Genomic DNA, 13,863 nt, shown 5'->3' with positions numbered 1-13,863 from the left:
TATAATAGAAAAGCTTAAAATAAGGCAGAAAAAACTATATGAGAGTTGTCTTCTTTTTCATGGGAGGGTACAATACCGAAGTTAAAATCATTACTTACAGATTACAGCATACAGGTTAAACGTCTACATGCAAAACAATCAATCAAACTTTTTGTTGCAGCTAAACTTAGAAATAAATCATTGCCCTATTTAGTGTCAGTAGGTTCTACATTAATTACTACATCAACCACCTGAGGAACTCGTAATAAAATACTTTACTCAGAGGTAGAATGTCACCATCAAGTCACGAAACATTTCCAAGGCTAGTTAATTTGGAAGTCTGCTTACTTCTAAAGTAAACTGCCAAATGTGGTCTGTAGGTTATATCACATTTAAAAACAGGACCCGAGAACTTGAGTAGACATAGTAGATAACTATTAAACAATAGGGAAAATTGGCTTGAAAACAAAAACACAATTTAAAAAAATTGCTATGTTCATCCTTTTGATAGAGAATAATTTTGAACATTTAGTATTTTAAGTATTTCTTCTAAAATTTAAAGATATGAAAAGTAAAAAAAGAATATGGAAAATTTAAATAATATTCTGTGAGACTTATACATAGTTGTAAAAGGGAGAAAACTTGTTGCCAGGGCCACTTGTATCTGCCTCTTCTTTATTGACAAGCTTCCAAATCAATTTAAATAGTATAGTTGCTTTGGGTCCTGTCGAATTTGGCTTGGAATTGTAGGTGATTAGAAAAGATAGGCAAACTTTCATGTGATACAAATTCCTTGATTTATTAATTATTTAAGACCTACTTTGTATTGAAGTATCCTACATGTTATAGGAGACATGAGACATTCAAAGAAACACAGGACATGCCACTCCCTACAAAATTGTATGGTTCAGTTGAGGAAGCAAGTGTTACAGATGGGACAGAGAACCAGAAAATAACATAAAGCCAACATGTAATGTGTAGGTCCACCTCTCTATCTTTGTAGGGTTAAAGCATTTCAGACCAAAACATTTAATTTGGGTCTGAGAATTCAGGAACAAATATTTTGCTTGGTAAGGCATTTCTTGCACTATTTCTAATAGGGCAAAACTGGAAACACCCTGAAGGGCACCAACAAGACAAGGTTGAGTAACTATTCTTCTTACCATAGGACGTCATGTGGTCATTAAGAAGGATGCGGAAAAACTACATTAAGATGGCATGAAAAGATACTGAACACATATTTTTTGAAGGATAAAAGTCACCTGTATAGTCATCCATATACAATACTTCTACATATATGTGTATCTCTATGTCTTAAACATGTCTCACTGTATACATTTACATGTGTGCATATAAATGCAGATAGAATTGAAAACTAATGCAAAATTGTTACCAATATTTACCACTGAAGAGTAGGAATGAAAATGATGAAGATAAATTTATGTTTTACTTCAAATATATCTGCAGTGTATGAATCTTTTGCAATAAATTATATAATTTTTCTGTTATAAATAAAAAGAAAAATAAATATGCTGGGTCCTGCTTTTTAAGTATTCTTAGGTGGTAGAAACAAGTAGCTTATTTTGTAATACAAAGGAGGATGAGTTTCATTTGTAGTTTCTAGATGAAATTATAAAATATGATATAGATTGAAGGCAGAAAGAATCCAATAACCTAAAATCCAAAGACAACCTTTGATGGTAATTAGCTCTTATTTTATTCACATGCTCAAAACCAGTCCCATTTATCAACAACTATGAAAAGAACATTTGCCTTCTTTGGCACTAACAAGGAAAGATAACTTTCTCTTTCAAGGGCCACATGTTTGTGCCTCCAGGTGCTCCTAAAGTTTTTATTAAGCCTAAAAACTGCATTATAGAAATGGCAGGGCGTATTGTTATAAATCACACAAAGAAAACGCGTGTAGTATTTCAGTCTAGTTCTTACCTTCTTGAACGGAGTTCTTACATATGTGTAAGACAGATAGGTGTTGAGAAAGGGACAGTAGGAATGTGAAGGGATGCATAATATGCAACCTAGTAACAATTTTGACCTCTCTGGTCTTTCTCTGGGTTGGGCACAGCTTCAAATGCTTATGTGTGTATCACCACATACCCCCACTTCCTCCTTCCCTACCTCTTCCTTCTTACTGGCTTTGAGAGAGAGCATATAAATGACATCTTCAGGGCATGGGAAGCCACTCATCTGCAGACTTGTGGGCAGTAACTCACCCTCACTCAGCGGTCTTCTGGCTCTGGAAACAACTCTAGCTCAGCCTTCTCCACCATGAGCCTCAGACTTGATACCATGCCTTCCTGTAACAGTGCCAGACCACTTCATGCCCTGCAGGTGCTGCTGCTTCTGTCACTGCTGCTGACTGCTCTGGCTTCCTCCACCAAAGGACAAACTACAAGAAACTTGGCGAAAAGCAAAGGTAGAGGCCCTGCTTCCCTGCACCTGTTGCTGTTTCTGCTACACCTGTGTCTGGGGGAAAGACTAGCTTTGTGCCTCTGGGGCTGGAGAGTGCCATTAAATCAACAACTCCAATTGGAGGAGGCACATGGGAGGGGGGGGGTCACTTCTCACTTCTTGTGTGCTGGGCATTCTGCTGGGCACTTTACTAAAGCTTTACAGATCATATTCACAATAGCTTCATGAGAGAGGCACAATTACCCTCAATCGGCAAATAAGGGACCTGAGGAAAATATTCATGGCCACCAATAGGTAACATTTTCTACCCTAGAGGAAAGTCTAGACAGTGAGTTGTACACTGAACTGCGCTGCTTGTGTATGAAGACAACCTCTGGAATTCATCCCAAAAACATCCAAAGTTTGGAAGTGATCGGGAAAGGAATCCATTGCAACCAAGTCGAAGTGATGTAAGTTGCTGTTTCTGTGCTATTGCTTTATCAGGGAAACCCTTTACCTCCATCCGCATATGCACTTGTTTCCTCCAGTCTCATGGATTAGTTCTGATATTCAGGCTAGGACACCAACAGATAACCCTGTTCTCTCTTGCAGAGCCACATTGAAGGATGGGAGGAAAATCTGCCTGGACCCAGATGCTCCCAGAATTAAGAAAATTGTACAGAAAAAATTGGCAGGTGATGAATCCGCTGATTAATTTGTTCCGTTTCTACCAAACTTCTTTAACTCCCAGGAAGGGTAGAATTTTGAAGCCTTGATTTTCTAGAGTTCTCATTTATTTGGGATACCTATTCTTACTGTATTAAAATTTGGATATGTGTTTCATTCTGTCTTAAAAATCACATTTTATTCTGAGAAGGTTGGTTAAAAGATGGCAGAAGGAAGATGAAAATAAATAAGCCTGGTTTCAACTCTCTAATTATTGGCTAAACATTGGACTGTGCTTTGCATTTTTTTCTTTAAAAATTTCTATTCAAACACAGCTTGGTTGGTTTTTCCTGCTCTACTTTATGGTTATTAGACATACTCATGGGGATTATTAGATTTCATAATGGGAAATGATAATAGGAATCACATGGAGCCCAGCAGAGAATATTTGCTCAATACATTTTTGTTAATATATTTAGGAACTTAATATAGTCTCTCAGTGTCTTAGTCCTAGGATGTCTTATTTAAAACACTCCCTGAAAGTTTATTCTGATGTTTATTTTAGCCATCAAACCCTAAAATAATAAATTGGTGAATATGAGTCTTATAATCTGTGGTTAGTTTAAAGTGAATATATTTGCCACTAGTAGAACAAAAATAGATGATGAAAATGAATTAACATATCTATATAGTTACAATTCTAGCATTAGAATAAACCTTATAAATAAGTACAATATAGGACTTCAGTCTTACTAGACTCTTAATTCTAAATTCTACTTTTTTAATCAACAGAACTTTCATTCATTTTTAAACCCTAAAATTTGTACCCACACTATTCTTACAAAAATATTCACATGAAATAAAAATTTGCTATTGATTTGTTGTCATATATTATTAATTTTAACAGGATTGTTGGAGAAAAAATAATTTTAATTTTCCTTTTTTGTATACTTGGCATTTCACAGTATGACCAACAAAAGTTACTAAATTGATGATCTGTGTCATTCTCAATGTAGTATGATAATAGTTCCAATTTATTAATTATTTTAATATGCCAGGAATACTAAGTGTTTTGCATACATTACCTAAACAATTTTTTAAAAGATAGATATGATCTGGTTAAAAGCACGTCCTCTGGAAAAATGGGGATAATAATATTGCCTCCCTCATAGAGTTTATGGAAGGATTAAAAGAGTTAATAAATTTAAGGCATTTAAAATAATGTATGTCACAAATAAGCCATATATAAATGTTAGTAATTATTTCTTATGATTAGTATTATCCTCCCCCTCATTACAGAAGAGAAAAATCAAGTTTATAGAGTTTAAAATACTTGCCCAATTTTAGCTAACTAAGTAGGTAACAGAGTGGGAATTTCAAATTGTGCTCTTAACTGCCACACCACAATGCTTTCCTCAACTCTTCTTTCTCTAATGAAGAGATTACATTACATATAACGTAGTATTATTCACATACATAATACAACTTGATACCTAAATAGCGTATTGTATATACTATAATAATTATAGGATATCAGGCATCTCACTCATTATGTCTGGTAGTTTCCCACTGAAACTTGACAAGACCAGCTCCTGAGACATGGCACAGTGTTGACACCATGTTTATACCTCCTGAGATGCAGATGTCTTCTGTTTTTGTGTGGATGTATTGAGTTATTCTGTTTACATGCAGGGAAAGAGTAATTTAGTTGCCATTCAGTGCCACCTGGATTCCTTTACACTGCAAACATTAAAATCTGGGTGTAAGATTGTACAAACCTAGCGTGTTGCCCATCCATATGCAAAATCATCCCTCCCCTTCATTCTCTCTGCCGCTAACTCAGAAGGGGCTTCAAGTCTCAGGTTAATAAACGTGTATGAATTACAAAATGTTCTGCAACAGTCATTGTGTTGGATACAGGATGTTCATAAATACAGTCATGTTTTGCTCAACAATTGGGATACATTCTGAGAAATGCATCATTAGGTGATTTTATCATTGTGTGAACATCATAGGGTGTGCTTACACAAACCTAAATGGTATAGCCTACTACAAGCCTAGGCTATATAGTATAGCCTATTGCTCTTAGGTTAGAAAACTGCACAGCATTTTACTGTGGTGAATACCATAGGAAGTTGTAACACAATGGTAAGTATTTGTGTATCTAAACATATGTAAATGTAGAAAGATATAGTAAAAATATGGTATAAGAGAGTAAAATCGTACACCTCTATAGAGCAGTTACCACAAATGGAGTTTGTAGGACTGCAAGTTTCTCTGGATGAGACGGAATGTGAGTGGTGAGTGAACATGAGTGCCTGGGACATGACTGTACACTTCTTTAGGCTTTGTAAACACTGTACACTTAGGCTACACTAAATTTATAAAAGTATTTTTTCTTCAACAAATTAACCTTAGATTACTGTAATTTTTTATTTTTAAACTTTTTAATTTTTAAACATTTTGACTTTTGTAATAACACTGTAAACGCATTGTACAACTGTACAAAAATGTTTTTTCTTTATATCGTCATTCTATAAGCTTGTTTTCTATTTATTTATTTATTCATTTATTTTAGAGATGAGGTCTTTCTCTATCACCTACACTGTAGTGCAGTGACATGATCACAGCTCACTACAGCCTCAAACTCTTGGGCTCAAGTGATCTTCCTTGATCTTCACTACAGATGTGCACCATCATGCCCAGCTAATTTTTGAAAACTGTTATTGAGAAGGGGACTCATTTGGTTCCCAGGCTGCTTTCGAACTCCTGATCTCAAGTGATCCCCCTGCCCCAGCCTCTCAGGATGGGATTACACCTGTGAGCCATAGAGCCTGGCTAATTGTTTTTTGTTTTCTTTTGTATTTTTTATTTTTCACACTTTTCTGTTAAAATTAAGATGCAAAAACTCATATCAGCCTAGGCCTACATGGAGTCAGGATCATCAGTATCACTATCTTCCAACTCCCTGTTTTGTCGCACTAGAAGGTCTTCATGGGCAATAATACGCATGGAGCTGCCATCTCCTATGATAACAGACAGAAGATAACAACTCATACTTCCTGAAGGATCTGTCTGAGACTGTTTCACAGTTAATGTTTTTTCTATAACTAGTAGAAGGAGTATACTCTAAAATAATAATAAAAAGTATAGTTAGTAAATACATAAACTAGTAACATAGTTGTTTGTTATTCTGATCAAGTATTGTGTACTATACATAATTGTATGTGCTATATACTTTATAGAACTGGCAGTGCAGTGGGTTTGTTTACACCAGCATCCCACAAACATGTCAGTAATACACTGCTTCTTATGACTTTACAACCGTGAGGCAGTAGGAATCACATCACTAGGCAACAGGAATTTATCAGCTTCATTATAATCTTAAGGGACCACTGTCATGTATGCAGTCTATTATTGACCTAAATGTTGTTATGTGCTACACTACTGTATATAAGTCACAGAGAATTGCGCTTGAAAAGATCGCTATGCGGTAGGAGAGGCAGATAAGTAGGCAAATAATTGCAACTATATATTACACATGCTAATATATGTATGCTTCAATTGCTTGAAGGAGCAGATACATGAGCATGTTAAAACTTCATCATCATCATTTTCAACTCATCATCTTTGCTAAGGTAGCACTTTGAATTGAGTCTATACCAGTACACTGAAACAGTGATAAATGTTATAATCTCTGATTTCATAGTGTTTTCCAGTTTAGGAAACAAAACCATTTTTAACACTTTGAAATACACACATACACACACACACATATGTATCTCTGTGTAATGTGTGTGTGTGTGCGTGTGTGTGCATGTGTGTTACCTGTGAGGAACAGGAAAAACAGAGTTCTACAAGATAGAAAGGCAAGAGAACATGATTGCATAGAGTTGTCAGGGAAGGCCCCTCTGAGGAACTGATACTTAATCCAACTCCAGAAGTATAAATAAGTCTTAGCTGAAAAGACAACTGGTGGGAGAGTAGGAGGAAGAAACTAATCAGCTCAACAATTAAATTGCATATTTCTATAGAAGTCCAGTCCTACCATGTATTAGAATATCAGCTTTTCCATGCAGTGGTCTCCTGACACCCTTCACCACTGTTAATCAATGTGACAGAGAACCTCTGACTTTGGGTTGAGGGTGTACCTTTCCCTAATAAAGGGCCAAAGTCATTCTTTTTCAGAGAAGGGAAGACAGTCCACAGCGATCTCTTCTCCTTTCCTGTGTGGGATTCTATTGCATCCCCTCCACTCTCACCTTCCATTATTCTCACATTCAACTCCCAGATGCCCTGAATCCCCCCGCAGAAACCATCACTGCTCCCCGCCAACAGTTCAGCCCATCTCACCCTGTCACTGGCACTGGCTGAAGACACAGCAGGCACTGGGAGACATGGCCTAGCAAACTCTTCTTGTCTTCCCTTCTGGACTGTTATTCAGCATGGAAACAATGAAGAAACAGCCAGGCACTAAGCTTTTACAAAAAGAACGCATTCAAATATTACTTCCGCAATTTTTCCAAGAGTACAAGTAATGGGAAAACAGACCTTGCGTCCCATAGCATACTGGGTAATTGTTGGTGGAGCCTGGTAAATCCCATCTAGAGACTAAGGAATTTTTCCACATTCAGGTGAAATTCAGAAGAGTCATTGCTAGAGAACAAATTAAACTTATTAGCAGCAGAAAACAATTGCAAATAACACACCCTTCACACACAAAGCCACCAGACTCAGTAGGAAGCATTGGTAGTTGCAGCTGGGAGGTTGGAAAGGAAACAGAACTGTCAGGGTCCTGAAGGTGCCTAGTGTGTAATTTGCATGATGACAACAGAGAACTCTATTATTAATACAACACAAAAAATATTCCTCTTCTGACTCAAGTTCTGTTTCTAACTCTACAAATGTGCTTGTATGTAAGTTGAGGTTGGAGGTCCCAGCCAAGGCAGCTGCCCAGAGCCCTTTTCTTTCTTTCTCTCTCTCTTTCTTTCTTTCTTTCTTTCTTTCTTTCTTTCTTTCTTTCTTTCTTTCTTTCTTTCTTTCTTTCTTTCTTTCTTTCTTTCTTTCTTTCTTTCTTTCTTTCTTTCTTTCTTTCTCTCTTTCTTTCTTTCTTTTCTTTCTTTCTTTCCTTTCTCTCTTTCTTCTTTTTCTTTCTCTCTCTCTCTTTCTTTCTTCCTTTCTTTTCTTCCTTTCTTCCTTTCTTTTCTTTCTCTTTCTCTCTTTCCTCCTCTTTCCCCCTCTTTCCCCCTTCCCCCCCTCCTCTTTCTTCTTTATTTTTTTGTAATCTTGGCTGGCCAGAGCCCAAGTCTTCCCAGCAGTATCTTAGTTTCCGCACCGCAGTTCCTCGCTGTCCACTTCAGGCTTCCGGACTGGAAGGACAGCCGGCGATAAAACGCGCCTGGTGAGGCTCAGGAGTCACTGTCCACAGAGACCCAGCCCGACTTTCCCATCGTACTGAGATCCTGCTGGAAACTCTGCTGCAACATGAGCTCCACAGCCCGGTTCTGCCCCTCACGCCCCGTGCTGCTGTTTCTGGGGTTGCTGCTCCTGCCAGTTGTGGTCGCCTTCGCCACAGGTGAGAGCAGAAGCAAGGCTGTGAGGGCCGCCAGGGGCGAGGGGGAGTCAGGGAAGCCCTGGGGCTGGGGAGTCCTCTAGCATCATGATCGCAGCTACACTTAACCGAGCGCCTGCTGACTGTCAGGGCACAGTGACAGGCGCTGCACCTGCACCTCGCACCTGGTCGGCACAACTTCTGTCTGAGGGAGGTATGATTTACGGCTAAGGAAAAGAAGGCTGAAGGTAGTGGAGAAAGTCCCTAAAGTACCTCTGGCTACTCATGGAGTCACCATTCCGTCCCCTCCTCCTCTCTTACCCCCTCCCTTTTCCCCTCAGCTGAAGCTGAAGAAGATGGGGACCTGCAGTGCCTGTGTGTGAAGACCACCTCCCAGGTCCGTCCCAGGCACATCACCAGCCTGGAGGTGATCAAGGCCGGACCCCACTGCCCCACTGCCCAACTGATGTGAGTCCTTGCACTGCATCACTCAGTGCCCCGGCTCAGTGCCTCCTCTGCCCATCCTTCTCCTTTTTAATGCCATCTGCAAACCCAAGAACTGAAGGTCACATCTCTTCTCTTTTCCTTGCCAGAGCCACGCTGAAGAATGGGAGGAAAATTTGCTTGGACCTGCAAGCCCCGCTGTACAAGAAAATAGTTAAGAAACTTTTGGAGAGTTAGTTACTAGTTGTCTAAGTGTGTGCATTTGCTATGTAATATACTTTTTTTTTTCCAGTTTCAATCTAACTGTGAAAGAACCTCTGATATTTGTGTTATCCTTATGATTTTAAATAAACAAATTAAATCAAGTTGTAGTATAGTCAAAATACTTCTTAATAATAGTGCAAAAATTGTATTGACACATAATTTCATGGAAGAAAAAAATTCCGGTATTTTAAGCAAAAAGTATTTTGAAGGAAGGTTTGAATACTGGTTTTGCTTGGTATTACATGTTGGCTGATACATATTCATGCATTTACATGATTGCAGTACTTTATAGCTACAATGCTGGACGATTATTATTACCTTTGCCAATAAATATTAGTAGCACTTATGTATTACTAGATGGTTTTTAAAAAAATTATGTAGGCCGGGCGCGGTGGCTCAAGCCTGTAATCCCAGCACTTTGGGAGGCCGAGACGGGTGGATCACGAGGTCAGGAGATCAAGACCATCCTGGCTAACACAGTGAAACCCCGTCTCTACTAAAAAATACAAAAAACTAGCCGGGCGAGGTGGCGGGTGCCTGTAGTCCCAGCTACTCGGGAGGCTGAGGCAGGAGAAAGGCGTAAACCCGGGAGGCGGAGCTTGCAGTGAGCTGAGATGTGGCCACTGCACTCCAGCCTGGGGGACAGAGCAAGACTCCGTCTCAAAAAAAAAAAAAAATGTAAATAAATACATCTCCACTTTTATGCCCACAAATTCTGGAAACGAGGAGAGGTACTACATACTGATGTTTTTATTCATCCCTCAGGAAGGCACTGCTCCTCTCTAAGGAGAAAGGAAGTTGTTGCAGTGTTGGTATGTTAGTTATCTATGGCTTCTGTAACAAATTAACACAAACTCAGTGGCTTAAACAATACAAATTTATTATCTTGCAATTCTAGGGGGTCACAAATCCCAAGTGGGTTGAACATGCTAAACTCAAAGTATGATCATAACTATGTTTCTTCTGAAGGCTCTAGAAGAGAATCTATTTCCTTTCCTTTCTCAGCTTCTAGAGGCATCTACATTCTTTGGCTTATGGCCCCTCCAATTGGTTTTCAAACTGCATCATTCCAACCTCTGCTTCCATTGTCACATCTCCCCTCTCTTCTCTGACCTTTCTGTCTCTAACTCTACCTACCTCTCATAAGGAGCCTTGTGAATACATTGGAACCACTTGGATAATCCAGAAACCATTTCCATTTCTAGATATTTAATACATCTCTGGAGACTTTTTTTTTTTTTTTTTTTTGAGACGGAGTCTCGCTCTGTAGCCCAGCCTGGAGTGCAGTGGCCGGATCTCAGCTCACTGCAAGCTCCGCCTCCCGGGTTCACGCCATTCTCCTGCCTCAGCCTCCTGTGTAGCTGGGACTACAGGCGCCCGCCACCTCGCCCAGCTAGTTTTTGTATTTTTTAGTAGAGACGGGGTTTCACCATGTTAGCCAGGATGGTCTCGATCTTCTGACCTCGTGATCCACCCGTCTCGGCCTCCCAAAGTGCTGGGATTACAGGCTTGAGCCACCGCACCCGGCCTGTGGAGACTTTTTTTTGCCACATTAAATGACATATTCATAGGTTCCAGAGAGTAAGGCATGGGGATCTCAAGGGTGGGGGGCATTATTCACCCTACCACAATGGGTCAGAAGGCAGAGTCTAGCTGAGGAGTGAGAAAGCTGCAGCCATTGCTCATGAGCTAATGTGATTTTTACCCAAGGTGACAATGTTTGTGTAGACACACGATAAAAATCCTAAGAGAAAATAGAATATGGTGCCATTGGTGGTGGAAAGGGTAGGTTTTTAGGATGACAAACTAATTAGGACAAACATAATTTATAGATGCTTAGGAAATGCCAGAATAGCATCGAAAATTCCCACACCCACATTGCAAGTTAGAGAGTACTATTCCCAATATAGAGATGAGCTGACAGTCTCAGGGAGGACAGTGCTCAGCTTGCGAGAGGCTGAGCAGATAAGTCTGACTCCCGAATTCCTGTTCTTGCTTTCACATTGTTCTGCCTTTCACACAGGCAAGGGGCATGTTAGCTAATTCTTCAGACACGACCTGTCCCATGAACTAGCTCTTGAAGGGGGAGTAGGAATTTGCCAGGGGGATAAAGGGAAGACAGGAACTGTCACCAGATGAATAATGTGTAAAAAGGACACTAGATAATTAGGTCATTTGCATGTTTGGACAATAGTTCATAGTTCTGCAGGGCTGGAATATCTATGGAGAGAGAGAGTGAAGCAAGGTCTCTCAACTAGTTTTCACCCCCTTGGTGTTTTTCACCTATGATACAACTTATGCACTGCTACCCATATTATTTATTCAAAACACAGATAGAAATATTTCACTCCCCTGCATAAATCATTCAAGATCCAAAGTCCTTAGCATGGCAGTCTGCACTGTGTCACACTCACTTTCCCACTGTGCCGTAGTTTTCTCATCTGTGAAACAGGGATATTATGAGTGGCTACTTCATAGATGATCATGAGGACCAAAGTCAATCATTGGTGGAATGTTGGTGCCTCATAAATTACTGCTTAAGAATTACCTTGATCTAACTATACTGAGAACACTTTTAAGTTGCCACCTTTATCAGCAAGGGCATGGGAAGACGGCTTTCCTGCTGGGAAAAGCTCAAGTCACACAGTAACTCCCTGTTGTTTCAACAGTCATGGAGTGATAAAGTTTAAATTTACTCAAACTCCTTGTTAGTTGTAAGCAGTCATCAGAAAATGTCCACAAACTAGACACTTACTGCTTAGTCATGGGCTCTATCAATAAAACAAAACCACCAAAGAATATTTTGTTCTTGGAAGCTGTTCTGCATTTTTGCAATTTTTCATTTTTTTCTTCTAAGGATTGTGGTAAAAATAGCTTCTTCTGTAATGTATAAAACATTGAAGGTTTAGTTGGTTTTAAATATATATCCATATTTTTCTCTTTATAAAAGGCAATTCTTATTTATTGCAAAGAGCAGAAAATATAGATGAAATAAAAATATTTTTCATAACCTGTAATGTTACCACTCAATTTTTTATTTTTGAAAATCTTAGTCATTTGATATCCTTGCAAGTTGGACTGCTAGCTTTTAATAAAGTATTTATTTGTACACACCATAAAGAAGAACACTTAGTAATTTACTTAATTATATTGCTATTATATTGTTAGGGAGCATTGCTGTCCAAATTTTAATAGTATGAAAGCATGTCCCAGGGTAATATAAAATATTTTCCTTGGCTGGAGAACAAATGGCTAACTCATGTGATATTGCATTAACTTATACATATATAGTCCTGTGTATATTTATATTCACTGTGTCTATGTGTATATAAATATATGCATGTTTTTCTATACCTTTATATAAATATATACTCACGCACATAAAACAAGCTTACAATACAATACTTATACCTGCTTTGTACTATGCATCCTGATATTTTATTTTCTATCCTATCCTATCCTACCATATTCCACTTTTTAAAAGATGTTGGCCACAACTCTATAAAATGATTTTATAACCCACTGATGGATCATGATGTGTAGTTTAAAAGCACTAATATAGTCCATTGATTAAAAAGTTAGGTTCTGATGGTCCATGTTGGAGTCCACACTCCAAACAGGATGCATGGGGAGTCATTAAGAACAGGATGCTGAGGACCAACTGAATAGTTAAATCTCCTGGTCTGTAGTTTTCCTTCAATTTCAATCTCCATCCCTGACTTAGGGTTGGAATCTCTGGGAAACCCATGAAAAATAGCTTCTGTGGTAAAGATGTCACACCAAACAGGATGTTGTCTGGACTGTTGGGATTCTAAGTCCTTTTCACCTGGGGCTACCATTTATATTCATTAGCCATCTACTTCAGTCATGTACATTCTAGTTGCTTCCTAATGCAAACTTAATAGAGGACTGAAAATACATTGATTTCTGGGAAGACTTGGATAAAAAGCAAGCATGTTCACAATTAATGGACTTAAGTAGCTGTTTTATGCTTATTCCCTTTCTCCATATGGCTCTTTTCCCTGTGAGTCCTGTAGATGCTGGCATTAGCCCAGTGAGCTTTTGAGTAAGTTTGGGTTATATCTCAACTTTGATTCTGTGTGACCCCAAGTCTCCTCAGTTTCCTTATCTGCAAAATAAGGACAATAAGGTCCACTTCATAGGGCTCTTGGAAGGAATACATCACATTTATAATAGGACCCAGCATGAATTCTGACTCAGAATTGGAACCTAGTAAGTAAATAGGACTTTTATTCCCTTTCCTTGGAGTTTCACCACCAGAATGTATAAGGTTTCCAATAGTGACAGCCACAATCTGTGAGCTAGCAAGCAACCTGTTGAGAACACAACCAACAAGAACTTCCCCTGCTCAGAATCACAATCAAAAGCAGACAACGAGTTAAGAAGATTTTAACATGATAGACCAAGATGATATTTTCCACTTACAGTAACAAATAAAAGAAAATTAAATACCAAAACCACAATGTTGATGGGCTGTTTATGATGGCCGATTAAAACCATTTTATGCCTGCCTCCTCCACTTAGAAAAA

At 38.8% G+C, this 13,863-nt stretch overlaps 2 protein-coding genes across 2 annotated transcripts; both read left to right on the top strand.

The window, feature by feature from the left end:
* Positions 1 to 2,172: 2,172 nt before the first annotated feature.
* PPB (pro-platelet basic protein) lies at positions 2,173 to 3,932 on the top strand. The gene is made up of 3 exons (XM_011733754.3): positions 2,173 to 2,413; positions 2,723 to 2,858; positions 3,001 to 3,932. The coding sequence occupies exons 1-3, from the start codon at positions 2,266 to 2,268 to the stop codon at positions 3,101 to 3,103; spliced, it is 387 nt and encodes a 128-aa protein (XP_011732056.1). The 5' UTR covers positions 2,173 to 2,265; the 3' UTR covers positions 3,104 to 3,932.
* Positions 3,933 to 8,435: 4,503 nt separating this feature from the next.
* LOC105477388 (platelet factor 4) lies at positions 8,436 to 9,657 on the top strand. Its single transcript, XM_071093502.1, has 3 exons — positions 8,436 to 8,629; positions 8,947 to 9,073; positions 9,199 to 9,657. Exons 1-3 carry the CDS (start codon positions 8,539 to 8,541, stop codon positions 9,284 to 9,286), a joined length of 306 nt encoding a protein of 101 aa, XP_070949603.1. The 5' UTR covers positions 8,436 to 8,538; the 3' UTR covers positions 9,287 to 9,657.
* Positions 9,658 to 13,863: the final 4,206 nt, after the last annotated feature.

Source organism: Macaca nemestrina, chromosome 3, assembly GCF_043159975.1.
Source record: "Macaca nemestrina isolate mMacNem1 chromosome 3, mMacNem.hap1, whole genome shotgun sequence".
Classification (NCBI taxonomy): Eukaryota; Metazoa; Chordata; class Mammalia; order Primates; family Cercopithecidae; genus Macaca; species Macaca nemestrina.
The sequence above is the reverse complement of the archived record's forward strand: the minus strand, read 5'-3'. Positions and strand labels throughout refer to the sequence as shown.

Bases quoted from the DNA above. Each gene is read 5' to 3' on its own strand.
- PPB (XM_011733754.3), top strand. From the start codon at position 2,266: ATGAGCCTCAGACTTGATACCATGCCTTCCTGTAACAGTGCCAGACCA. The intron at 2,414-2,722 runs GTAGAGGCCCTG...TTTCTACCCTAG, and splicing joins AAACTTGGCGAAAAGCAAAG to AGGAAAGTCTAGACAGTGAG. The intron at 2,859-3,000 runs GTAAGTTGCTGT...TCTCTCTTGCAG, and splicing joins TGCAACCAAGTCGAAGTGAT to AGCCACATTGAAGGATGGGA.
- LOC105477388 (XM_071093502.1), top strand. From the start codon at position 8,539: ATGAGCTCCACAGCCCGGTTCTGCCCCTCACGCCCCGTGCTGCTGTTT. The intron at 8,630-8,946 runs GTGAGAGCAGAA...TTTTCCCCTCAG, and splicing joins TGTGGTCGCCTTCGCCACAG to CTGAAGCTGAAGAAGATGGG. The intron at 9,074-9,198 runs GTGAGTCCTTGC...TTTCCTTGCCAG, and splicing joins TGCCCCACTGCCCAACTGAT to AGCCACGCTGAAGAATGGGA.